The sequence below is a fragment of the Macaca nemestrina genome, chromosome 20, assembly GCF_043159975.1.
Source record: "Macaca nemestrina isolate mMacNem1 chromosome 20, mMacNem.hap1, whole genome shotgun sequence".
Taxonomy (NCBI): domain Eukaryota; kingdom Metazoa; phylum Chordata; class Mammalia; order Primates; family Cercopithecidae; genus Macaca; species Macaca nemestrina.
Genome location: NC_092144.1, coordinates 22,264,404 through 22,290,422, shown reverse-complemented (window position 1 = coordinate 22,290,422; position 26,019 = coordinate 22,264,404). Strand labels below are relative to the sequence as shown.

The 26,019-nt window shown below is 35.5% G+C and overlaps 1 protein-coding gene across 1 annotated transcript in view; it reads left to right on the top strand.

Moving 5' to 3' along the window:
- Nucleotides 1–25,343, top strand: part of LOC105494263 (zinc finger protein 726) — a 37,766-nt gene extending 12,423 nt beyond the window's left edge. The window contains 6 exon segments of the mRNA XM_024796689.2: nucleotides 10,785–12,418; nucleotides 12,420–12,546; nucleotides 12,549–12,611; nucleotides 12,614–12,775; nucleotides 12,778–12,883; nucleotides 12,885–25,343. Of these exon segments, the coding sequence (XP_024652457.2) occupies nucleotides 10,785–12,418; nucleotides 12,420–12,546; nucleotides 12,549–12,611; nucleotides 12,614–12,775; nucleotides 12,778–12,883; nucleotides 12,885–13,023 (2,231 nt within the window). The 3' untranslated portion in view covers nucleotides 13,024–25,343.
- Nucleotides 25,344–26,019: the final 676 nt, after the last annotated feature.

Below are 26,019 nucleotides of genomic sequence, written 5' to 3'. Positions count from 1 at the left end.
CGGCCTCCCAAAGTGCTGGGATTACAGGCTTGAGCCACCACGCCCGGCCAAGGGTTTCATTTTTATTGCGTCATCAACAGATTTGGTGTTTTCAAAAAATTGTTACTGGCAATTTAAATGAGTGTGAGGGGATTTTGTTTTTCATTATGATGTTTATGCATTTCTCTGGAAATTAGTTTTGAGTGTCCTTTCAAATGTTTTGATGAAAATTTATTTCAATTTGTCTATTTCTAAATAAAGTTATTCAACTTTATTGTTCAGTTTTTTTTTTGGGAGACGAAGTCTTGCTCTGTCGCCCAGGCTGAAGTGCAATGGTGAGATCTCCGCTCCCTGCAACCCCCGCCTTCCGAATTCAAGCGATTCTCCCACCTCAGCCTCATGAGTAGCTGAAATAACAGGTGCGTGCCACCACGCCTGGCTAATTTTTATATTTTTAGTAGAGACGGAGTTTCACCATGTTGGTCAGGACGGTCTGGAACACCTGACCTCGTGATCCGCCTGCCCCTGCCTTTCAATGTGCTGGGATTACAGGTGTGAGCCACCGCACCCAGCTATTGTTCAGTTTTAAAAGTTGTTTGTAGTTTTTGAATATTGACTCCTATCACATGTAATTTGTAAATATTTTCACCCATTTTCTAGGAGGCATTATCCCTCTTTTAAATATTTATATGTGCAGAAATGTTGAAGTGTAGTGTAGTTAAATTTTTTGTTTTTTTCTTTGATGCTCATGCATTTAATTTTGTATCTAAGAAAATGGTGCCAAGACTAATGTCGTGTTTTCCCTATATATTTTAAAGAGATTAAGAAGTTATCCAGTCAGGCGTGGTGGCTCATGCCTGTAATCCCAGCGCTTTGAGAGACTGAGGTGGGCAGATCATAAGACAGGAGTTCGAGACAATCCTGGCCAACATGGTGAAACCCCGTCTCTACTAAAAATACAAAAAAATTAGCCAAGCGTGGTGGTGTGCATGTAATCCCAGCAACTCGGGAGGTTGAGGCGGGAGAATCACTTGAACCCAGGAGGCAGAGGTTGCAGTGAGCTGAGACCACGCCACTGCACTCCAGCCTGGGCTGCACTCCAGCCTGGGCAACAGAGCGAGACTCTGTCTCCAAAAAAAAAAATGTTAATCTTCCTACGTCTAATTAAAAGATTTTTCACATATGATATAGGCCAATAATCGACCTTCATTTTATCAGTATGGATATTCAGCTTTCAACATAATTTTTTGAAAAGATTATCTTTTTTCTGTTGTGTGCTCATATCAGTTTTGTGGGAGATTATTTGGCCTTATACAGTAGGGTTCATTTCTGGACTCTCTATTCTGTTCTTTCATCTTTGTGTCAGTACCACGTTGTTTTTGTTATTGTTGCTTTTAGTATGTTTCAAAATCAGAAAATGTAATGTCTCTTTGTTGTTTTTTATGGGTGTTTGGCTGTAGTTCATAATAAAATTTTAACATTTTAAACAGTATTTCCTTAAAAAACTCCTATTTGGATTTATATAAAAATTGCTATTGTTATTTTTTGAGATGGAGTCTCGCTCTGTCGCCCAGGCTGGAGTGCAGTGATGAGATCTCAGCTCACTGCAACCTCCGCCTGCCCAGGTTCAAGCAATTCTTCTCTCTCAACCTCCAGTGTAGCTGGGATTACATGCCGAGCTAATTTTTTTGTATTTTTAGTAGAGATGGGGTTTCACTGTGGTGCCCAGGCTGGTTTCGAATTCCTGAGTTCAGGCAATCCACCTGCCTCAGCCTCCCAAAGTGCTAGGATTACAGACGTGAGCCAATTCACCCAGCCATAAAAATTATATTGAATGTTTCTACCACTGTAGGTTGTATTGACATTTTGAAAAATTAATGTTTTTTTGATTCCTGAGCAAACATATGTTGAAGAGTATGTTTTATTTTCATATATTTTTGGATTTTTTTAAATTTTACTTTTAATTTCTAGTTTAATTCAGTTTTGATCAGACAACACAAAGTGTAATTTTGGTCTTCTTAAATTTATTTGTTATTGTTGTTGTGTTTGTTGTGGTTTTTGTTAGGAGACAGCATCTTACTCTGTCACCCAGGCCAGAGTGTACTGCCATGATTTTGGCTCACTGCAGCCTCAGCCTACCAGGTTCAAGTGATCTTTCCACCTCAGTGTCTCATGTAGTTGGGACTACAAACATGAAGTACCATGTCTGAGTAATTCTTTGATTGTAGGAATAGAGTCTCACCATGTTGCCCAGGCTGGCCTCAAACTTCTGACTCCAAGTAATCCTCCCACCTTGGTCTCTCTAAGTGTTGGGATTATAGGCATGAGCTACACCACCAAGCTGGCATTCTTAAATTTAGTAAAACTTAATATGTGTCCTAACATAATACACCAGGTGCAAATAAGAATATCATGTATTCTCTTGCTTTTGACTGGAAAGTTTTGTACGCATCTGTTAAACCTAATTGGTCTATAATATGGTTTTGATGTTCATGTCCTCCAAACCTTATGATTAAATGTAATTTTTAATGTTGGATGTGAGACCTGGTGGGAGGTGTTTGGGTCATGGGGGCAAAGTCCTCATAAATAGCTTGGCACCGTCCTCTCAGTAATCAAAATGTTTGCACTCCATTAACTCAAATGAAAGCAGGTTTATTAGAAGAACCTGGCTCCTTCATCTCATACTTGCTTTGTCTCTCATCATGTAATATGTACAGTTACTCTTCATCTTCAACCATGACTCTAAGTTTGGTGACACTCTCACCAGAAGCAGATGCTGGCACACACTTTTTCTACAGTCTGCTAAATTGTGAGCCAAATAAATATTATTTCTTTATAAGTTATCCACTGTCCGATATTCATCTATATGCAAAATAATTGATACAGTCTATAACGTTGCCTAGATTTTCTGTTTTCTTATTTTTTGTTTAATATGAATTTTCTATTATGGAAAATGGGGTCTTGATGTCTACAATTATTATTTTGCTATGTATTTCTTGCTTTACTTTTGTCAATATTTGCTTTATATATTTTGGAACCCTGATACACATACACATACAGATAGATAGATAGATAGATAGATAGATAGATAGATAGATAGATACATAGATACATAGATAGATAGATATAATAGTTATATATTTGTGATAAATCAACCTATATTACCAATATATACTATCAATGTTTGTCTCACGTTAGCACTTGACTTAAAACATGTCTAATACCTAACTGTAGTTACTATTTTCATAAAATACAGGTTTTTTTTCACTATGTAATTTTCAGCCTATTTAACTCAATGCTAAAATGAGTCCCTTGTAGGTGGCATATTGTTTACTTTTTCTTAAGCCACTAAAGCATTTTATTTTTTCTTTTTATAATTTCATTTATTTACTTGTTTATTCATTTATTTTTGAGATAGGTCCCACTCTGTCAACCAGGCTGGTTTGCAGTGTGGTGATCATGGCTCACAGCAGCCTCAACCTCTCAAACTCAGAAGATTCTCTCGTTTCAGCCTCTCAGGTAGTTGGGTTACAAGTGTGTAGCATCACACTCAGCTGGTTTTTTTGTATTTATGGTTGAGATGGAGTTTTGCCGCATTGCCGAGGCGAGTCTCAAATTTCTGAGATCCAGTGATCAGCCCGCCTTAACCTCCCAAAGTCCTGAGATTACATTTGTTTCTATTAAGTAGTTTAATTAATTTATATTTAAAATTATTTATTAAAAATGAAGTTACTACTTTTATTGTTATTGTTTTACGTGTTCCTCAGTGGTAGTTTTTTATATGTTGGTTTATTGCCTTAAATTTCATTTTAATTGTGTAGTGATGTGCTTCAATTGTTTTTTATATCTCATTTTGCATAGTTTCTATAAATATTATCTTCATAATCATCTTGTGTATTAGTCAGTTTTTATGCTGTTGATAAAGACATACCTGAGATTGGGCAATTTAGAAAAGAAAGCAGTTTATTGGACTTACAGTTTTGTGTGACTGGGGAGACCTCACAATCATGGTGGAAGGTGAAAGGCATGTCTCACCTGGTGGCAGACGAGAGAGAGCTTGTGCAGGAAAACTCTGCCTTATAAAGCCTTCAGATTTCATGAGACTTATTCACTATCATGAGACCAGCACAGAAGAGACCTGCCTCCATGATTCAATTACCTTCCACCACGTCCCTCCTACAACATGTGGGAATTAAAGATGTGTCTTGGGTTGCGATATGGCCAAACCGTATCATCTTTAAAAATGGAGTTTACATGAAACATCTCAAAATTAAAACAGTATATTTCTATCTCATGACAACTTCGATTGAATATAAAGGTTATACCTCTATATTTTTCAGTTTGTCATTAATATTAAAAATTATTTCATATTGTGTATTTATTAACATTCATGCAGGTTTTTATTTTGTTTTAAATATTCTACAGAATAGCTTTAAGAGTTATATGCATCATCTTTATGATAGTAAAAGTTTCTATATTTGTCTGTATATTTACATTTAATAGAGAGCTTTATGTTATATATGGTTTTATGATGCTGTCCAGTAGTATTTTATTTTTAAACAAAATTGACTCATTATAACAATTCTTATTGCTATATGTAGAGTCTCACTGTATTACTCAGGCTGACCTGAAACTCCTGGCCTCTAGTGTTCTGACAGCCTTGGCCTCCTAAAACTGTAAAATTACCGGCATGAGCCACAGTGCCTGGCCACCATGTACCATTTTTTTTGGTAGGACTGTGCTACTGGTGAACACCCTCATCTTTTATTTTGTTTTTTTTTTTTATTTTCATCTTTTACAGAGAAATAACTTTAAATCAAATACTATTGGTTAGAAATATTTTTTCCTTTTATTACATCAAAATTTGGGAAGTTCTCACCCTTTTATATCTTCAAGTAATCTCTATGTTATTTTTTTTCCATATTCTTCTTCTGAGATTTTCTTAGTTAATATATTGATACAGTTGATAGTATCTAATAACTTTTACATTCCATGTTTTAATTTTGTTTTGGAATTTTATATTTTTCTGTTACATATTTTAGGGTATGCCATCACACATCCGTTAATTGTGTTTTGATTTTTTAGTATATATTATAATTGTGCATGCCAATATTTAACTTTATACAATTTAAGACATTGTGGAGCAAAATTATATATGAATTAGCCATATGTCTTTTTCTAATAGAATTATCTCTATGTTTGTTTGCCTGTATAAATGTTATCCTTGTATTTTTTTAATAACATGTATATTTGTTGTGTAAGTTTGTTGTGAATGTTTTTCTAATCCTGTGTAGATGAGAAGTCATAAAATTCTTGTAATTTCAACATCCTATTTATTTGTGAATCTATATAATTTTTGTGAGGTAGAAACACTTGGATTTGAGTATAATTTAAAACAATCATAATTCTGTATCTCTTTTAGGTATTATTGTTTATTTTTACTTGTCCAAAAAACACAACAAAATTTACCACAAAATATTTTAAATATTCAGTTTAGTCATATTAGTTACCTTGACATTGTCATGCAACATATTGCTAAAATGTTTTTCTCTTGCAAAGCTAAATCTTCATACATATTAAACAACTGCCAATTTTTCCTTCTTTTTTTCTTTTTTGAGATGGAGTCTTGCTCTGTCAACCCTTGCTGGAGTGCAATGGTGCGATCTCAGCTCACTGCAACCTCCACCTCCCATGTTCAAGCAATTTTAGTGCCTCAGCGTTCTGAGTAGCTGGGATTACAGGTGCCCACCGCCATGCTTGGCTAATTTTTACATTTTTAGTAGATGGGGTTTCGCCATGTTGGCCAGGCTGGTTTCAAACCCCTGACCTTAGGTGATACAACCGCCTCGGCCTCCCAAAGTGCTGGGATTACAGATGTAAGCCACCATGCCTGGCCCCAGTTTTTTCTGTTTTATGGCACTTTGCAAAAACCACGCTGTTCTTTGTTTCTAAGAGTGTAACTCCTTCATATATCTCATACAATCTCTGTCTTTTTGTGGCTGGCTCATTTCATTTTGCATAATGCTGTCAAGATTTATATTTATAGTTCGTAGAATATTTCCTGCTTTTTGAATACTGAGTTATATTCTAGAATTTGGTTTTTTTTTTTTTTTAGACAGAGTTTCACTCTTGTTGCCCAGGCTGCAGTGAGTGCAATGGCACAGTCTCGGCTCACCGCAACCTCTGCATCCCAGGTTCAAGCGATTCTACTGCCTCAGCCCTCCAAGTACCTGGGATTACAGGCATGTGCCTCCACACCCGGCTAATTTTGTATTTTTAGTAGAGATGGCATTTCTCCACGTTGGTCAGGCTGGCCTCGATCTCCTGATCTCAGGTGATCTGCCTGCCTCAGCCTCACAAAGTGCTGGGATTACAGGTATGAGCCGCTGTGCCTGGCCTCAGAATTTTTATATTTCAAATTATATCTACTGAATTATTTAGTGAAAGAAATTTGCATTGCTTTCACCTATTAGCTTACAGTAACAATGCCGCTATAATTAGGAGTATGTAAATGACTCCTTATATGATAATCTATGTAAAAGTTTATATACGTGCTGCATTCTATTTTATAGTCTACTTATTTACCTTTATGTTCGTACCAAATTGTTTTAACTCTGTAGCTTTGTAGCATGTTTTGAATTAAGAACTTTAATGCCTCCAGCATTTTTTTTTTTAAGTTTCCTGGGTACTTTATTGTCTCTTGAACTTCTATATACTTTTGGGGTTGCTGTTTCTGTTTCTTCAAAAATGCAATGAGGAATTTGGAAAACATTGCATTAAATATGTAGATTGCATTGAGCAGGATGGACCTCTTCACAATTTAACTATTTCAATATCTGCATAAGAGCACACTCAGTAATGTGTTGTTTAATTTCTGTGTATTTGTAAATTTTTCAGTTTTTTTCTCTTGTCGTTGTACACTCATTCCATTTTGGTCATAGAAAGTAGTTCATAAAATTTTACTTTTAAACATTTTGAAGGCTGGGTGCCATGGTTCACACCTGTATTCACAGCAGTTTGGGAGGCCGAGGCAGGTGGATCACCTGAGGTTGGGAGTTTGAGACAGCCTGACCAACATGGAGAAACCCTGTCTCTACTAAAAATACAAAATTAGCCAGGCGTGGTTGCGCATGCCTATAATCCCAGCTACTCGGGAGGCTGAGGCAGGAGAATAGCTTGAACCTGGGAGGCAGAGGTTGTGGTGAGCCTAGATCGTGCCATTGCACTCCAGCCTGGGCAACAAGAGCAAAACTCCATCTCAAAATAAATAAATAAATAAAAATAAAAATTTTGGTAAGATTTCCTTTTTGGCGTAAGATGCAGTCTATCAAGGAAAACATATGAGCTATTGAGAAGGGTGTGTATTCTGATGTTGTTAAGGAGTGTTCTCCATAGCTTTGTTTGGAGTAATTGTTTTATACAACCTTTAAGTAGTCTGTTCCCTTGTTAACGTTCTTTCTTGTTTTAGTTTTTGTTACAGAAAGTGTATTATTAAAATATCTTCATCTAATTATATTGCTTTCTTTGTGTTTCTTCCTTTCTACTAATTTGCTTTATGTATTTGGAACCCTAATGTGAGACACACACACACACATACACACACACACACACACACACACACACAGAGATTTCTCATAGGTTTCCAGTGAATTAATCTATGTTTTTTGATGTCCTTCTTTGTTTCTTTGGAGTTTCGATGTCAAGTATATTTTATAAAATATTATGCTTTTTGACTTAAGATGTAGCTTGTGTATGATTATTTTTACTGTTTCTGCTCTCATTTGATTAATGTTTGCATGGAATGTCTACTTCCATCCTGCCACTTCCAATCTTTTTTAATCATTAGATTTATTTTATTTATTTTGTTTTTTTGAAACAGAGTTTCACTCTTTTACCCGGGCGGGAGTGCAGTGGCGTGATCTCCACTTACTGCAACCTCCGCCTTCCGGTTTCAAGTGACTTTCTGCTTTAGTCTTTCAAATAACTAAGATTTCAGGTGCCTGCCACGACACCTTGCTAATTTTTGTATTTTTAATAGAGACGGGCTTTCACCATGTTGGCCAGGCTGGTCTTGAACCCTTGACCTTGTCATCCATCTTTCTCAACCTCCCTAAGTGCTGGGATTACAGATGTGAGCGACTGCACCCGGCCTTAAAATTAGATCTCAACTGACTCTTGTAGAAAGGCAAAATGTATCTTGGCTTTTTAAAATGTTTTAATAAATCTATCTATTGAAAATATGTCTCAATTTAAAAGTTAATTTTCTATATATTTAAATAATTTTCTGAAAGAAACTTTGTTATTAAGCATTTTATTTGATTTTTACGTCTGTGTCTCTCATTTATTCTTCTTCCATTGTTGTCTTTTTGAAGATTGTGTTTATATGCTTTCATTGTTTTCTTTTCTCTCTTTTTTTTTTTTCTCTTTTTGAGGTGGAGTTTCACTCTTGTTGTCCAAGTTGGAGTGCAATGGCGTGATCTCAGCTCACCACAACCTCTGCCTCCCGGATTCAAGTGATTCTTTTGCCTCAGCCTCCCGAGTAGCTAGTATGAGAGGCATGCGCCACCACACCTGGCTAATTTTGTATTTTTAGTAGAGACAGCGTTTCTCCATGTTGATCAGGCTGGTCTTGAACTCCTGACCTCGGGTGATCCACTCACCTCGGCCTCCCAAAGTGCTATAATTACACGTGTGAGACACTGCACCCAGCCTCTTTTGTGAATTTATAGAAATATTTTTGTGGTACCTTGGGCATTACATATAACCTCTAAAAGATACAACAATTTATTTTAATCTGGCAAAAAATAAATAAACTTAAGTTGCATACAAATTTTTTTTTTTTTTTTTGAGATGTAGTCTCACTCTCTCACCCAGGCTGGAGTACAGTGGTGTATCTCAGCTTACTACAATCTTTGCCTCCCAGGTTGAAGTGATTCTTCTGCCTGAGCCTCCTGAGTAGCTGGGAATACAAGCAGGTGCCACTATTCCTGGCTGATTTTTCCTTTTTTAGTATAGACGGGGTTTCACCATGTTGGCCAAGGTGGTCTCAATCTCTTGACCTCATGATCCACCCGCCTCGACCTCCCAAAGTGCTGGAATTACAGGCATGAGCAATTACACCCAGCCTGTTTTGTGTATTTATACAAATATTTTTGTGGTACATTGGTGATTACATATAACGTGTAAAAAATACAATAATATATTTTAATCTGGCAAAAAAAAAAAAACTTAAGCTGTATACAAAAATTCTTTTTTATTACATCATCTCTAAAACTTGTCATTTATGTTGCTATTTATATCTTTTATATTGTATATTCATTAACAGATGTTTATAATGATTTCTCTGCTTTTATCTTTCAAATTTCAGAGAATAATTAAAAATGTTTTCTGCACCACTAGGATAATGCTAAGAAATTCTACTTTTGTGTATTTGCATATATATTTGTTGAGCTTCTTTTTTTGTTTGTTTGTTTGAGACAGAGTCTGCCTCTGTTGCCCAGGCTGGAGTACAGTGGCACGTTCTTGGCTCAGTACAAGCTCAGCCTCCCAGGTTCATGCCATTCTCATGCCTCAGCCTCCAGAGTAGCTGGGATTGCAGGCACCCACCACCACGCCCGGCTAATTTTTTCTATTGTTTTAGTAGCGATGGGGTTTCACCATGTTAGCCAGGATGGTCTCGATCTCCTGACCTCATGATCCGCCTGTCTTGGCCTACCAAAGTGTTGGGATTACAGGCGTGAGCCACCGCCCCCCAGCCAAAACCTCAACAGAGCTCCTTTATTTTTACATCTTTTTTTCTAACTTTTAGGATCTTTTAGTTTCCTTTTGTATTTTTTACATCCACAGTTTCTGTCTTTTTTTGAAATGTTAAATATTTTTGTTCTCGTCCTCATTTTTCTGATTTTCCATACTTGTCTCTGTTCTTGTTTTAATCAGTATTCAATTTATTAACAATTCTTAAAATTAATGTATAAATCTTAGTTTTTTATATTTCAGAAAATTTTACGATATTTTTGATGGGATGATACTGCCCTATTTTGTATATATTATAAGCTTTCAGTTTTTTACATTAAAAAAACTACCTGTCAAAATTTTTATAATGTAGCTCCTGGCATAGTCTGAAAACAATTATCTTGGCTCGTGATTATGGGAGTTTTTCAGACATATTCTTAGGACCTGTGTTGCCTGAAATTTTGTGTTTATTTTTTAGTTAGAGTTTATTCATGTTACTTTGTAGGAGTCAGTAATCACTTGCTACACTTGTTCCTTTTCTGTGGCACTGCAGTCTCGCTGCTGCTGGAACATTTTTCTTTGATCTCAGCAGACTGAAACTCTCATTCCAAAGTATACCACCATTTCTGTCAGCACTTTATGTCATGAGAGACAGAAAACAGTGTCAGGAAAAGCCCCTAAAAGCCAGAAATGACAATGAATGTGCCAGTATCTTACCTTTCTTTTAAAACAGAAATCAAGAGTTTGCAATTTACTTCTAAAGGCACTATGTTATAGTGGGAAGCAGGAAAAGCTGTGTTGGGTTAATTTAGACTTTTCTTTTTCTTCTATGTGGTTTTTTGCATTGTGCTCATCTGGAACACTGCACACACTTAACTGATTTATAAATTTCCCACAGATGTATTTTGGTTTGTATGTTTTTCTTACATTTAAATGTCTGTGAAAGAATTAGGGTCTGTGGTATTTTTGCAAAACCATCTTGTTTATGTAGGTTGTATAATTTTATAGGTAAGATTTTTAAACTATATTTATATAGTAAGTGGAGTAAATTATTTTAATTTTTTTTTTTCCAGGTATATGTCCTCATTTTGCTCAAGACATTTGGCCAGAGCAGGGCATGGAAGATTCTTTTCAAAAAGTAATACTAAGAAGATTTGAAAAATGTGGACATGAGAACTTACAGTTAAGAAAAGGTTGTAAAAGTGTGGATGAGTGTAAGGTACACAAAGAAGGCTATAATGTACTTAACCAGTGTTTCACAACTACCCAGGGCAAAGTATCTCAATGTGGTAAATATATGAAAGTCTTTTATAAATTTATAAATTTAAACAGATATAAGATAAGACATACTAGAAAGAAACCTTTCAAATGTAAAAATTGTGTCAAATCATTTTGCATGCTTTCACACAAAACCCACCATAAAAGCATTTATACTACAGAGAAGCCATACAAATGTAAAGAATGTGGAAAAACCTTTCATTGGTCCTCAACCCTTACTAATCATAAGAAGCCTCATACTGAAGAAAAGCCCTACAAATGTGAAGAATATGGCAGAGCTTTTAATCGATCCTCAAATTATGCTACACATAAGATAACTCATACTGCAGAGAAACCTTACAAGTGTGAAGAATGTGGCAAAGCATTTAGCCAATCCTCCACACTAACCATACATAAGAGGATACACACTGGAGAGAAACCCTGCAAATGTGAAGAATGTGGTAAAGCATTTAGCCAACCCTCAGCCCTAACCATACATAAGAGGATGCACATTGGAGAGAAACCCTACAAATGTGAAGAATGTGGCAAAGCATTTGTATGGTCCTCAACCCTAACTAGACATAAGAGGCTGCACACGGGAGAGAAACCCTACAAATGTGAAGAATGTGCCAAAGCTTTTAGACAGTTCGGGCACCTTACTACACATAGGATAATTCATACTGGAGAGAAACCCTACAAATGTGAAGAATGTGGTAAGGCATTTATATGGCCCTCAACCCTAAGTAAACATAAAAGGATTCACACTGGAGAGAAACCCTTCAAATGTGAAGAATGTGGCAAAGCTTTTCATCGATCCTCAAATCTTACTAAACATAAGATAATTCATACTGGAGAGAAGCCTTACAAGTGTGAAGAATGTGGCAAAGCATTTATATGGTCCTCAAACCTTACTGAACATAAGAAAATTCATACTAGAGAGAAACCCTACAAATGTGAAGAATGTGGTAAAGCATTTAGCCGATCCTCAGCCCTAACTACACATAAGAGAATGCACACTGGAGAGAAACCCTACACATGTGAAGAATGTGGCAAAGCTTTTAGCCAATCCTCAACCCTTACTGCACATAAGATAATTCATACTGGAGAGAAACCCTACAAATGTGAAGAATGTGGCAAAGCTTTTATATTGTCCTCAACCCTATCTAAACATAAGAGGATTCACACTGGAGAGAAACCCTACAAATGTGAAGAATGTGGCAAAGCTTTTAGTCAATCCTCAAATCTTAGTACACATAAGATAATTCATACCGGAGAGAAACCTTACAAGTGTGAAGAATGTGGCAAAGCGTTTAATCGATCCTCAAATCTTGCTACGCATAAGATAATTCATACTGGAGAGAAACCTTACAAGTGTGACGAATGTGGTAAATCATTTATCTGGTCCTCAACCCTTTTTAAGCATAAGAGAATTCATACTTGAGAGAAACCTTAAAAAGGGTAAAGCATGTGGGAAAGCATTTATAAGTTTCTCAACCCTTACTGAACATGAGATAATTCATACTAGAGAGAAACCTTACAAATGTGAAGAATGTGGCAAAGCATGTATATGGTCCTCAACGCTAAACATAAGAGGATGCGCACTGGAGAGAAACCCTACAAATGTGAAGAATGTGAAAAAGCTTTTAATCCTCAAATCTTACTAAACATTAGATAATTCACACTGGAGAGGAACCTTACAAGTGTGAAGAATGTGGGAAAGCTTTTAATCGATTCTCAAATCTTACTACACATAAGATAATTCATACTGCAAATAACCCCTACGAATGTGAAGAATGTGGCAAAGCATATGATCCTCACCCCTAAGTAGACGTAAGAGGATGCACACTGGAGAGAAACCTTACAAATGTGAAAAATGTGGCAAAGCCTTTAAGTGTTCCTCAACTCTTACTAAACATAATTCATACTGAAGAGAAACCTTAAAAATGTGAAAAATGTGGCAAAGCCTTTAAGCAGTCTTCAATCCTGAGTAACCATAAGAGAATTCAAACTGGAGAGAAACCCTGCAAATCTGAAGAAATGTGGGAAATCTTTTAACCTGTCTTCAACCTTTATTAAACATAAGATAATTTCATACTGGAGTAAAACCCTACAAATGTGAAGAATGTGGCAAAGTGTTTTTCTAGTCCTCAGCCCTAACTAAACATAAAAAAATTCATGCTGGACAGCAACCCTACAAATGGGAAAAAATTGGCAAAGCCTTTAACCAGTCCTTACATCTCACTACAGATAAGATAACTCATATTGGAGAGAAATCTTACAAGTGTGAATAATATGGAAAGCCTAAAAAAGTCCTCAATTCTTAACAGATATAAGATTATTCATACTGAAGACAAACTGCAGATCTGAAAGATGTGCCAATGCTTTTGACAGCACCTCAAACTTTTCTAAACAAAGAAAATCATGCTCCTGACAAATCCTAGAAATGTGAAGAATGTGACAAAGACTTTAAATGATTGTCAACAATTGATTGTGGGTAAGGTAATTCATACTGGAAAAAACTACCACTGTGAACAATGTGGCCAAGCTTCTAACCAATGCTTACAGCTTATTGCACCAGAAAGCGTTTATATTTGAAAACAAATGTACAAATATAGACAAAGTAAAAAAACCATTAATACCTGCTCACATCTTACTCAAAATCAAAGAGTTCATACTAAATAAAAGCATTAAAAGTCTAATTACCATCAAAAGATAAGAACGTATGTCTTTAAAGTGCAGAAGAGTATTTATTTTGAAAAAGCATTACAAATATGAAGAGGGTTGTAATACCTTTACTTGTATCACAGAGCTTATTGTACACATTTTGTACTACAGGAAAACCCTGAGGGAGTTATTAAAATTTTGTTCAGTATCAGGGAGTTTATATTGAAGAAAACCCTACAAATATGCTGAATTTGGAAAAACGTTTTTTCAAAAACTACAAATTATAAAACACCAAAGAGTTCATACTAAAATATATTTTTGCAGATGCATTAAATATGAAAGATGTTCAATCCAAAATTAAGTCTATGTAAATATCAGGGAATAATTCATGGTAGAAATATCTAGGGCACTCAAACTTTAGACATTACACTAAATCAGAGTGCTGAGTGTAGGAAATAATACGAACTAAAGTTTGTGTAAGCATTAATTGTGTACAACTTTAAAAGAAGTAGAATTTTTTTGGAGAGTTATAATTACATTCAAAGTATACTTTTTTTTTGAAAATACAGAATTTTTTAAAAGCGAATAATAATGGAGTTAAACTCTTAAATTACTTCATGCTGTTTCACCATTCCTAGTGTATTCACATGTGAAAACGTGACTAATTGTTGGTGCATAAAAGATATGAGAGATTCTTTTTTATTAGGTAGGTATTATTTGTGACCTTTTCTATGGAAAGGTAAGGACCTTAAAATGTAAGATACATGATGAAAATTTAAGTAAAGAGGCTCTTTGGGTTAACATAATATTGAGTTATGCATGAGGTAGGTGTTCAGAGTAATATTTTTCTGCATCATTATGAAAGAAAAGCTTTCTTATTTAGTTAACATTAAGTTAGTAATATTGTACTTTTATGGAATAATATACATTATATTTTAAAATTATAAATTATGTGTGAACTTTTTAATTCAGCATTTTTAACATGTTAAATACTATCATGAATTCATTGAAGCATTATGCCACTAACTTTAACCTATTCCACCTTATTCAGTGGTGTAGGTAAAACATGGTAACAATACACTATTTGGTAAGATAATGGACTGAGATCTCTAGTAATCTTTTTGCCAGTGGCTTTAAATTGCCAATAAGTTAAAAAATATTGTTCCTATAGGTTAAATTTTATTCTTATTTTTACATTCAAATTTATTTTTCTTAATTTTTGTGGATATGTAATATGTGTATATGTTTATGCCATATATGGCATATTTTGATACAGGCATGTGATATGTAATAATCACATCAGAGGAAACGACATATCCATTACCTCTAGCATTTATTCTTTGTATTACAAGCAATTCAGTTCTTCAGTTTTAGTTATTTTTAAATGTACAATTAAGTTGTTATTGACTACAGGGTCATTTTTATGGTCATAATGAAAATTATATACAAACCCAAGTAAAATCCATACATTTCTGTGTCCTGAATAAATATTTTTTAAAATTTTAATATATTTTTATTTTAACATGTGGCCTCTGGCTGCAAGCATATATGAACTCTTAGTATTGATTTATATGGAATTAAATATACAGATCTATTAGTCTAAAGATAAATCTTAGGTGTAAATAAATTATGTAGTGTGTTTGTATTAGTGTATGTTTGAAACTATTTTTAGCCAAAAAAAAGTAATATTGGAACAAAATAAATCATTTTAAGAAGGTGTCTAATTTACTAGAGAGAAAACAAAAATTCTCAAAATTACTGAAAGTAAGTCTATGCTCTCTGCTTTGTATTAAATTTATTACGGTATAACTTTTTGGTTTATGCTTCAGAGTCTCCCCATGCAAAATACCTGTTTTAATTTGACTGTTACTCATGTTAGACCCATAATTTTTTTTTGTTTGTTTAGTAGTTTTTTTCTTTTTCTTTTTCTTTCTTCTTTTTTTTTGGGGGGATGAAGTCTTGCTCTGTTGCCCAGACTGGAGTGCAATGGTGTGATCTTGGCTCATTGCAACCTCTGCCTTTCGGGTTCAAGCAGTTCCCCTGCCTCAGCCTCCCAGGTAGCTGGGATTACAGGTGCCCGCCAATACGCCCAGCTAATTTTTGTATTTTTGGTAGAGGCAGGGTTTCACTGTGTTGGTCAGGCTGGTCTCGAACTTCTGACCTCAGGTGATCCACGCACCTCGGCCTCCCAAAATGCTGGGATTACAGGTGTGAGCCACCGTGCCCAGCCTGTGTAATAGTTTATGGAATATTCATTATGTAAGCTGGTCTGTAAGTATAATAATAATTTTTTTAATTTCATTGTGCCATTATTTATTGGGGTACAGGTGGTATTTGGTTAGATGAGTAAGTTCTTTAGTGGTGATTTGTGAGACCCTGATGGACCCATCACCTGAGCAGTATACACTGCACCATATATGTTGTCTTTTATCCCTCTCCCTTCCTACTCTTCCCCCCAAGTCTTCAAAGTCTATTTTATCATTCTTATGCCTTTGCATCCTCATAGCTTACCTCCCACATATCAGCAAGAATATATGTTTGATTTTCCATTCCTCAGTTAATTCACTTAGGATAATAATCTCCAATATCATCCAGGTCATTGCAAATGCTGTTAATTTCTTTTTGTGGCTGAGTAGTATTCCAACATATATGTACATGTCATAGTTTCTTTATCTACTCATTGATTGATGGGCATTTTGGTTGGTTCCACGAGTCTGAAATTGTGAATTGTGCTGCTAGAAATATGGATGTTCAAGTATCTTTTTCAAGTAGTCAGTATTTGGGTTTATTTCTGGGTTCTCTGTTCCATTGGTCTATGTTTCAAATAATGACTTCTTTTCCTGTGGGTAGTTACCCAGTGGTGGGATTGCTGGATCAAATGGTAGTTCTACTATTAGTTCTTTAAGGAATCTCCACACTTTTTTCCGTAGCAGCTGTACTAGTTTACCTTTCCACTAGCAGTGTAGAAGTGTTCCCTGATCTCTGCATCCAAGCCAACATCTACAGTTTTTTGATATTTTGATTATAGCCATTCTTGCAGGAATAAGGTGGTATGGCATTGTGGTTTTGATTTGCATTTCCCTTATCATTAGTGATGTTGAACTTTTTAAATGTTTGTTAGCCATTTTTATATCTTCTTTTGAGAATTGTCTATTCATGTCTTTGGCCCACTTTTTGATGGGATTTTCTTTTCTGACTGATTTGTTTGAGTTCACTGTAGATTCTGGATATTAGTCCTTTGGCAGATGTATAGATTGTGAAGATTTTCTCCCACTCTGTGAGTTCTCTGTTTACTCTGCTGACTGTTTCATTTGCCATGCAAAATCTCTTTAGTTTAATTAGGTCCCAGCTATTTGTCTTTGTTTTTACTGCATTTGCTTTTGGGTTTTTGGTCATGAAATTTTTGCCTAGCTAATGCCTAGAAGGGTTTTTCCAATGTTATCTTGCAAATTTTTATAGTTTCAGGTCTTAGGTTTAAGTCCTTAATTCATCTTGAGTTGATTTTTGGTATAAGGTGAGAAATGAGTATCCAGTTTCATTCTCCTACATGTGACTGGCCAATTATCCCAGCACCATTTGTTGAAAAGGGTGTCCTTTCCCCACATTATGTTTTTGTTTGCTTTGTTGAAGATCAGTTGGCTGTAAGCATTTGGGTTTATTTCTGGGTTCTCTCTTCCTTTGGTCTATGTGCCTATTTTTATACCAGTACCATGCTGTTTTGGTGACTACAGCCTTATAGTTTGAAATCAGGTAGTGTGGTGCCTCCAGATTTGTTCTTTTTGCTTAGTCTTGCTTTGGCTATGTGGGCTCTATATGAATTTTAGAATTGTTTTTTCTAACTCTGTGAAGAATGATGGCGGTATTTTGATGAGGATTCTGTTGAGTTTGTAGATTGCTTTTGGCAGTATGGTCATTTTCACAAATTTGATTCTACCCATCCATGAGCATGGGCTGTGTTTCTATTTGTTTGTGTCATCTATGATATCTTTCAGCAGTGTTTTGTAGTTTTCCTTGTAGAGTTCTTTCGACTCCTTCATTAGGTATGTTCCTAAGTATTTTATTTTTGTTCAGCTATTGTAAAAGAGGTTGAGTTCTTGATTATTTCTCCATTTGCTTGCTGTTGGTGAATAAAAGAGCTACTGATTTTTTTACATTAGTCTTGTATCCAGAAACTGCTGAATTCTTTTATCAGTTTGAGGAGCTTTCTGGAGGAGTCCTCAGGGTTTTCAAGGTAAATGATCTCATCATCAGCAAACAGGTACAGTTTGACTTCCTGTTTACTGATTTGGATGCTGTTTATTTCTTGTCTTATTTCTCTGGATAGGACTCCAGAACTGTGTTGAAGAGGAGTGTTGAGAGTGGGCATCCTTTCTTTTTTCTGTTCTCAGAGGGAATGCTTTCAACTTTTCCCCATTCACTATTATTTTGACTGTGGGTTTGTCATAGATAGATTTTATTACATTAAGTTGTGTCGCCTGTATGCCAACTTTGCTGAGAGTTTTAATCATAAAGGGATGCTGGCTTTTGTCAAATGCTTTCTCTGCATCTATTGAAATAGTCATGTGAATTCGTTTTGAATTCTATTTATGTGGTGTATCACATTTGTTGACTTGTGTGTGTCAAACCATCCCTGCATCCCTGGTATGCAACAAACTTGATTATGGTGGATTATCTTTTTGACATGTTGTTGGATTTGGTTAGCTAGTATTTTGTTAAGAATTTTAGCATCAATGTTTATCAAGGATATTAATCTGTAGTTTTCTTTTCTGGTTTTGTCTTTTCCTGGTTTTGGTATTAGGGTGATGCTGGCTTTACAGAATGAATTAGGGAGGGTTCCTTCTTTCCCTATCTTGTGGAACAGTGTCAAAACGATTGGTACCAATTCTTTGAATATCTGGTAGAATTCTGTGAATCTGTCTAGTCCTGGACTTTTTTTCTCGGTGATTTTTAAATTACCATTTTAATCTCACTCTTTGTTATTGGTCTGTTCAGGGTATCTAATTCTTCCTCATTTAAGCTAGGAGGGTTGTATTTTTCCAGCAATTTATCCATTTCTTCTAGGTTTTCTAGTTTATGTGTGTAAAGGTGTTCATAGTAACCTTGAATAATTCTTTGCCTTTCAGTGGTGTCAGTTATAATATCTCCTGTTTCATTTCTCAGTGAGGTTATGTGGATTTTCTCTCTTCTTTTCTTGGTTAATCTTGCTAATGGCCTATCAATTTTATTTATCTTTTCTAAGGAGCAGCTCTTTGTTTCATTTACCTTTTTTATTTTTTTCTTTCAGTTTCAATTAGTTCTGTTCTGATCATGGTTATTTTGTTTTTTCTGCTGGGTTTGGTTTGTTCTTGTTCCTTGAGATGCGACCTTAGATTGTCTGTTTGTTCTGTTTCAGACTTTTTGATGTAGTCATTTGGGGATATGAACTTTCCTCTTACCACCTTAGCTGTATCCCAGAGGTTTTGATCGGTTGTGTCATTATTGTCATTCAGTTTGAAAAATTTTTATGTTCCATATTGATTTTGTTTTTGACCCAATGCTCATTCAGGAGCAGGTTAATTTCCATGTATTTGCACAGTTTTGAAAGTTCCTTTGGGAATTGATTTCCAGTTTTATTCCACTGTGCTCTGAGAGAGTGCTTGATGTAATTTCAATTTTCTTAAATTTACTGAGGCTCGTTTTAAGGCCTATCATATGATCTATCTTGGAAAAACTTCCATGCGCTGTTGAATAGAATGTGTGTTCTTCAGTTGTTGGATTAAATGTTTTGTATATATCTGTTAACTTCATGTGTTCCGGGGTAGAGTTAAATCCTTTGTTTCTTTACTTTCTGTCTTAATGACCTGTCTAGTGCTGTCAGTGGGAGTATTGAAGTCCCTCACTCTTATGGTGTTGCTGTCTATCTCATTTATTAGGTCTATTAGTAATTGTTTTATAAATTTTGGAGCTCTAGTGTTAGGTGCGTATATGTTAAGGATTGTGATGTTTCCCTGTTGGATCAGGCCACTTATGATTATATAGTGTCCCTCTTTGTCTTTTTTAACCACTGTTGCTTTAAAATTTGTTTTGTCTGATATAAGAATAGCTATCCCTGCTTGCTTTTGGTGTCCATTTGCATGAAATGTCTTTGTCCATCCCTATATGTTATTTGAGTCCTTGTGTTAAGTGAGTTTCCTGAAGACAGCAGGTGAGTTCTTATCCATTCTGCAGTTCTGTCTTTTAAGTGGAGCATTTCCATTTAGTGTTAGTATTGAAATGTGAGGTACAATTACATTCATCATGCTTTTTGTTGCCTGGATAGTTCGGTGTTTTTTTTTGGTTGGGGAGGGGAATGGATTCTCACTCTGTCGCCCAGGGTGAAGCGCTGTGGCTTGATCTCGGCTCACTGCCACCTCCGCCTCCCAGGTTCAAGTGATTCTCCTGCCTCAGCCTTCTGAGTAGCTAGGACTATAAATGTGCACCACCACGCCCAGCTAATTTTTGTATATTTAGTAGAGATGGGGTTTCACCCCCATCTCTAGAAATTCAATGGCAATAAATATTGTTGCCCAAATATTAAAATCTAATATCCAGGACCAATTTTAAATTCAGTAGTATTGGATAGCAGAGCTACAGACCCAGAAATGTAAAATATGTTCTAAATATTCTAAAGGTTCTATCATAAAACAGTATTTTGGAATTAAATATCTAGAATCTTTCATAATATTTTCTCTACTGAACATGGTACTAGGTTGGTAACTGGAGAATCCTAGCAAGTCATGTTACTTTTTTCTAACAAAACGGGCCTTACTGTCTCTAACTCTGATCTGATCTCCTGCCTTGAGCAAATAAAAGAGCCCTAGAATGTGAAGAGACATGAGACAGTAGTCTAAAACTCAGGTAGGTAAGCTTGAATGAAGCAGATAACACAGATGAGAGGTTCAAAGGTCAAAAAGAATGCCAGACCTTAAAATGTGGTATGGGATGCTCTGCTTCAGTGCAAAGATTTCCTAAAAAGCCATTTTTTTTTCTCTAGCTCTCAAGTAGGAACATTTTTGTCCCATATCCTTAAATTCTTTCTAAGGACTCTACTTCCTATTTAGTGATTTTCCTTTGAGGGTACCGTGAGAACTAAACTCCTCTTTATGGCTTATAACGTACTGCATGGTATACCTGCTCTTCCATTGCTTTGGGGGAATATAAAAATATCTCTGAGTATTTTTGAGGAACTGCATGTCAGGTTATTTCTTAAGTTTTCCCATCATGTCTGAAATGTGTGAGAGCAGTGGTGATATTAAGATTTGTTTCAGAAATCTCAGGAACAACAATGACAGATGTTACTTATTTCTCTATTTTCTGTTTTTGATATTAGCAATCCTAACACAGTTCAAGTGAAAGGTCATCATTGTTTTCATTTGCAATTGCCTGTTGGTAGGTGATATTAATCACTTATTTTATATACCTATTGGTCATGTGTATATATTTGCTGGCAAAATATTTTTTGAGTCTTTTGACCATTTTTCAGTTGGATTTTTATTGTTATTATACTTCTCTTTGCTTTGAATTTCCTGTATAGTTTGAATATTAAGCTTTTCTTGTATATGTGGTTTGCTATTGTGAGCATGCAATAAATATTCAAGTATAGGTATCATTTTCTTATAATAAACTATTTTTCTTTGAGTAGATACCCAGTGATGAGACTTTTAAATCAAATGCTAGCTCTATTTATAGTTGAGATTGAGCATTTTTGTCATGTGTTGGCTATTTGCATGTCTTTATTGAAAAATGTTTAGTAATGTTATTTACCCATTTTTCAATGGGATTCTTTATTATGATATTTTTGAGTTGTTCAAGTTACTTGTAAATTCTGAATATTACTTTCATTTTGGCACATAGTTTGCAAATATGTTCATTTATTCTGTAGGTTGCCTGTTTAGCCTGTTGATTATTTTTTTTGCTGTGCCAAAACTTTTTAAAGTCCCATTTGTCTATTTTTAATAATAACATAATGAATAATATTACAATAATAGTTTTCTTTGTTGTGTTCTTGCTTAATGTTGGTATCAGGGTGATACTGACCTCAGAGTGACTTAGGAAGAATTTCATTATCCTCAATTTTTGGGAAGAGTTTCAAGAGGATTATTACTCTTTGTACATTTGTTAGAATTTGGCTGTGCATTTTTCTAGTCCTAAGCTTTTCTTTGTCAAGACATTTTTAATTACTGACTCAATCATGCTACTCATTAATGGTTTGTTCAGGTACTCTATTTCTTTCTGGCTCTATCTTGGGAGGTCGTATGTTTCTATAAATTTATTTATTCTAAGTTTTCAGGTTTGTGACTGTCTAGTTGTTTATAATCATTTCTAGTGATCTTTTGTATTACTGTTGTATCCATTGTAATGTCTATTCTTTCATTTCTGATTTTGTTTATTTAGATCTGTCTTCTGTTTGTGATGAATCTAGCTAGCAATTTATCAATTTTGTCTTTTTGAAAAACCAACTCTTTATTATGTTGATTGTTTTTATTGTTTTGGTCTGTATTTCATTTGGTTCTGTTCTGAGTTTTGTTATGTTTTTCTTCTTCTAACTTGGAATTTGTTTTGTTATTAATATTCTAGTTCCTTGAAGTGTGATGCCAGGTCCTTAATATGTAAGCTTTCTACTTTTTTGGTGCAGGCATTTAGGCTATAAACTGCCCTCTTAGTACTATATTTACTGTATCTCACATTTTATTATATTGTGTTTCTATTTTCATCTTTTTTTCCCACAAACTTTTAATTTTCATCTTAATTTTCTTTTTGAGATGGGTTTTACTCTGTCACCCAGGCTGGAGTGTAGTGGCACAATCTTGGCTCACTGCAACCTCTGCCTTCCAGGCTCAAGCGATCTTTTTATCTTAGCCTCCCGAGTAGCTAGGACCATTGGTGCGCACCACCACATCTAGCTATTTTTTTGTATTTTTTGTAGAGATGGGGTTTGCCATGTTGCCCAGGCTAGTCTCAAGCTCCTGACCTCAGGTGATCCACCTGCCTCAGCCTCCCAAAGTGCTGTGATTACAGGTGTGAGTTACCACCCCTGGCCGTCCATGTTAATTACTTCATTTACACAGTGACTGTTTATGAGTATGTTGTTTAAATTCTTTGTAAATTTATAGTTTCTGAAATTTCTATTGATATTGATTTATAGTTTTATTCTGTGGTCTAGGTAGTTGATATAATTTTGTTCTGGGGATACTTTGTTGATTTGCCAACTTTTCTATCTCAATGGTCTCTCTAGCGCTGTGAGTAGAATGTTAAATTTTTCCACTATTATTATATTACTGTCTATCTCTTTCTATAGGTTTAATAATATTTCTTTTAAAATCTGGGTGCTTTGATGTTGGGTGCATAGATATTTAGAATTGTTATATCCTTTTGCTGAAATGATTTCTTTATTATTGGATGATGACCTTCTTTATCCTTTTTGTTACTGCTTTTTATTTAAAGTCTGTTTTACTTGATGTAAGTATAGATATTGCAGTTTGCTTTTGGTTTCTAATTTGTATTACTATTTTCCACCCTTTACTTTTAATCTACATGTGTCTTACAAGTAAGGTGAGATTCTTATAGGCAACGTATAGTTGGATCATTTTTTGTTATTCATTTTATAAATCTGTACATTTCAATGAAGGATTTCATTGATTTATATTCAAGGTTAATATTAATATGTAAGGTTTTGTTACTGTCATAATGTTAATTTTTTTGTGTGTTTTTTTTCTTTTTATCTACCTTTGTGGTTTAATAAAGTTCTGTCATGTTGTAATTTGATTTATTTCTTTTCTCTTTTGTTTTATAAGACCTGTTAGTTTTATACTTTTATATGTTTTAATGATGGTGAATATTAAACTTTATTTTTATACTAGAAATCCCTTGAACATCTTTTATAGGCCCAGTCTAGCGGTAATTGGTTTCCCTAGCATTTGTCTGTCAGGATAAGACTTTATATTCTTCGTTTGTGAAGGTTAATCTAGCTTGATGTAAATTTTTGGCTGGCACTTTTCTTGCAACACTCTAAAAGTGCCATCCCATTCTCTCCTGATCAGTAAAGTTTCTGCTGAGAAGTCTGCTTTTTGTCTGATGTGGTTTTCTTTATTTCATAATTACTTCTTTCACTTTCACTTTAGATATTCATCATGTGCCATGATGAAGTCTGTTTTGCAATGTATTTTGCTGGTGATTGCTGAGCTTCCTGTATATGTATGTCTAATTCTATTGGTAAAGTTGGGAAGTTTTCATCAATTATTTTCTTAAATACTTGTTCTAAACTTTTTGATGTGTTTTATTCCTCAGAAATAATGATAATTTTTAAGTTTAGTCACTTTATATAGTCGCAAACATCTCACAGTCTTTGTTTATTCTTTTTTATTCTTTTCTCCTTATTTTTGTCTGAGTAGATTTTTTTTAAAAACCTCTTTGGTGGCAGTCTTACACTGCTGGGGTCATCAAAAAGGAAAGGGAAATAGAAGGGAACCGCCAAGCGGATATTGAAGCAAAAAGAGCCGCAAGGCAGGACCCTCCATTAGAAATGCTTATAGAAGGACCCCTAGTATGGGGTAATCCCCTCTGGGAAACCAAGCCCCAGTAGTCAGCAGAAGAAATAGAATGGGGAATCTCACGAGGACATAGTTTCCTTCCCTCAGGATTGTTAGCCACCAAAGAAGGAAAAATAATTTTGCCTACAGCTAATCAATGGAAATTACTTAAAACCCTTCACCAAACCTTTCACTTAGGCATTGATAGCACCCATCAGATGGCCAAATTATTTACTGGACCAGGCCTTTTCAAAACTATCAAGCAGATAGTCAGGGCCTGCAAAGTGTGCCAAGAAATAATCCCCTGCACTGCAGGCCATACATTTCAATCTCTGTATCTTTAACATCCTTGTTAAATTTGTCTTTTCCAGAATCAAAGCTGTAAAGCTACAAATCATTCTTCAAATGGAGCCCCAGATACGGTCCATGACTAAGATCTACCATGGACCCCTGGACTGGCCTGCTAGCCCATGCTCCGATGTTAATGACATCGAAGGCACCCGTCCCAAGGAAATCTCAACTGCACAACCCCTACTATGCCCCAATTCAGCAGGAAGCAGTTAGAGTGGTCATCAGCCAACCTCCCCAACAGCACTTGGGTTTTCCTGTTGAGAGCGGGGACTGAGAGACAGGACTAGCTGGATTTCCTAGGCTGACTAAGAATCCCTAAGCCTAGCTGGGAAAGTGGCCACATCCACCTTTAAAGACGGGACTTGCAACTTAGCTCACGCCCGACCAATCAGGTAGTAAAGAGAGCTCACTAAAATGCTAATTAGGCAAAAACTGAGGTAAAGAAATAGCCAATCATCTATCACCTGAGAGCACAGCAGGAGGGATAATGATCGGGATATAAACCCAGGCATTCAAGCAGGCAATGGCAACCCCCTTTGGGTCCCCTCCCATTTTATGGAAGCTCTGTTTTCACTCTATTAAATCTTGTACTGCAAAAAAATAAAAACCTCTTTAAAGGTCTGAAAATTTGGGCCGGGCACAGTGGCTCACACCTGTAATCTCAGCACTTTGGGAGGCCGAGGTAGGTAGATCAGCTGAGGTCAGGAGTTCAAGACCACTCTGGCCAACATGTTGAAACCCCGTTGCTACTAAAAATATAAAAATTAGCTGGGCGTGGTGGCAGGTGCCTTTAATCCTGGCTACTCAGGAGACTGAGGCCAGGAGGCCTCAGTCTTGAGGAGGATTTCTTGAACCCAGGAGGCAGAGGTTGCAGTGAGCAGAGATTACACCACTACACTCCAGCCTGGGCAACAGAGTGAGACTCCATCTCAAAAAAAAAAAAAAAAAAAAGGCTGAAATACTGGAGAATTATTGTGTTTCTTTGAAAGTATCATACACCTTGCTTTTCTGTGTTTCCTATGTCTTTGTGCATCTTTATGTTGATTTCCATACATCTAGAGGAACAGTTCCTTCATTTTCTTTCTGAATTTACATTCATTGGAGAAAGTTTTTTTTTTTACGTTATTACCATGATGTTTATTGCATGGAGCCATTTGGCTTTACTTTTGGGTTTGTGCATAGGAAAGACTGTATAAGTTTCTTGATTATAAGCATATATATGTATGTGTGTGTGTATATATATGTGTGTGTATATATATATAACCAACATTGTATTGGCTTAGGAATCATCTTTTCTCTTAGGTTGATTTTTAAATGTAAGTCTCAGAAAACAATTTATCTATGTTGTGTTGTTCATTGAGGGCCACGTACTCCTGATGTAGAAGGGTGAGAAGGTAGTAGGGGGTGTATGATGACAAATTACTTAAGAGTTATAATGTACATTATTTGAGTGATGGATACCCTAAAAGTCCTGATTTTATCACTCTGC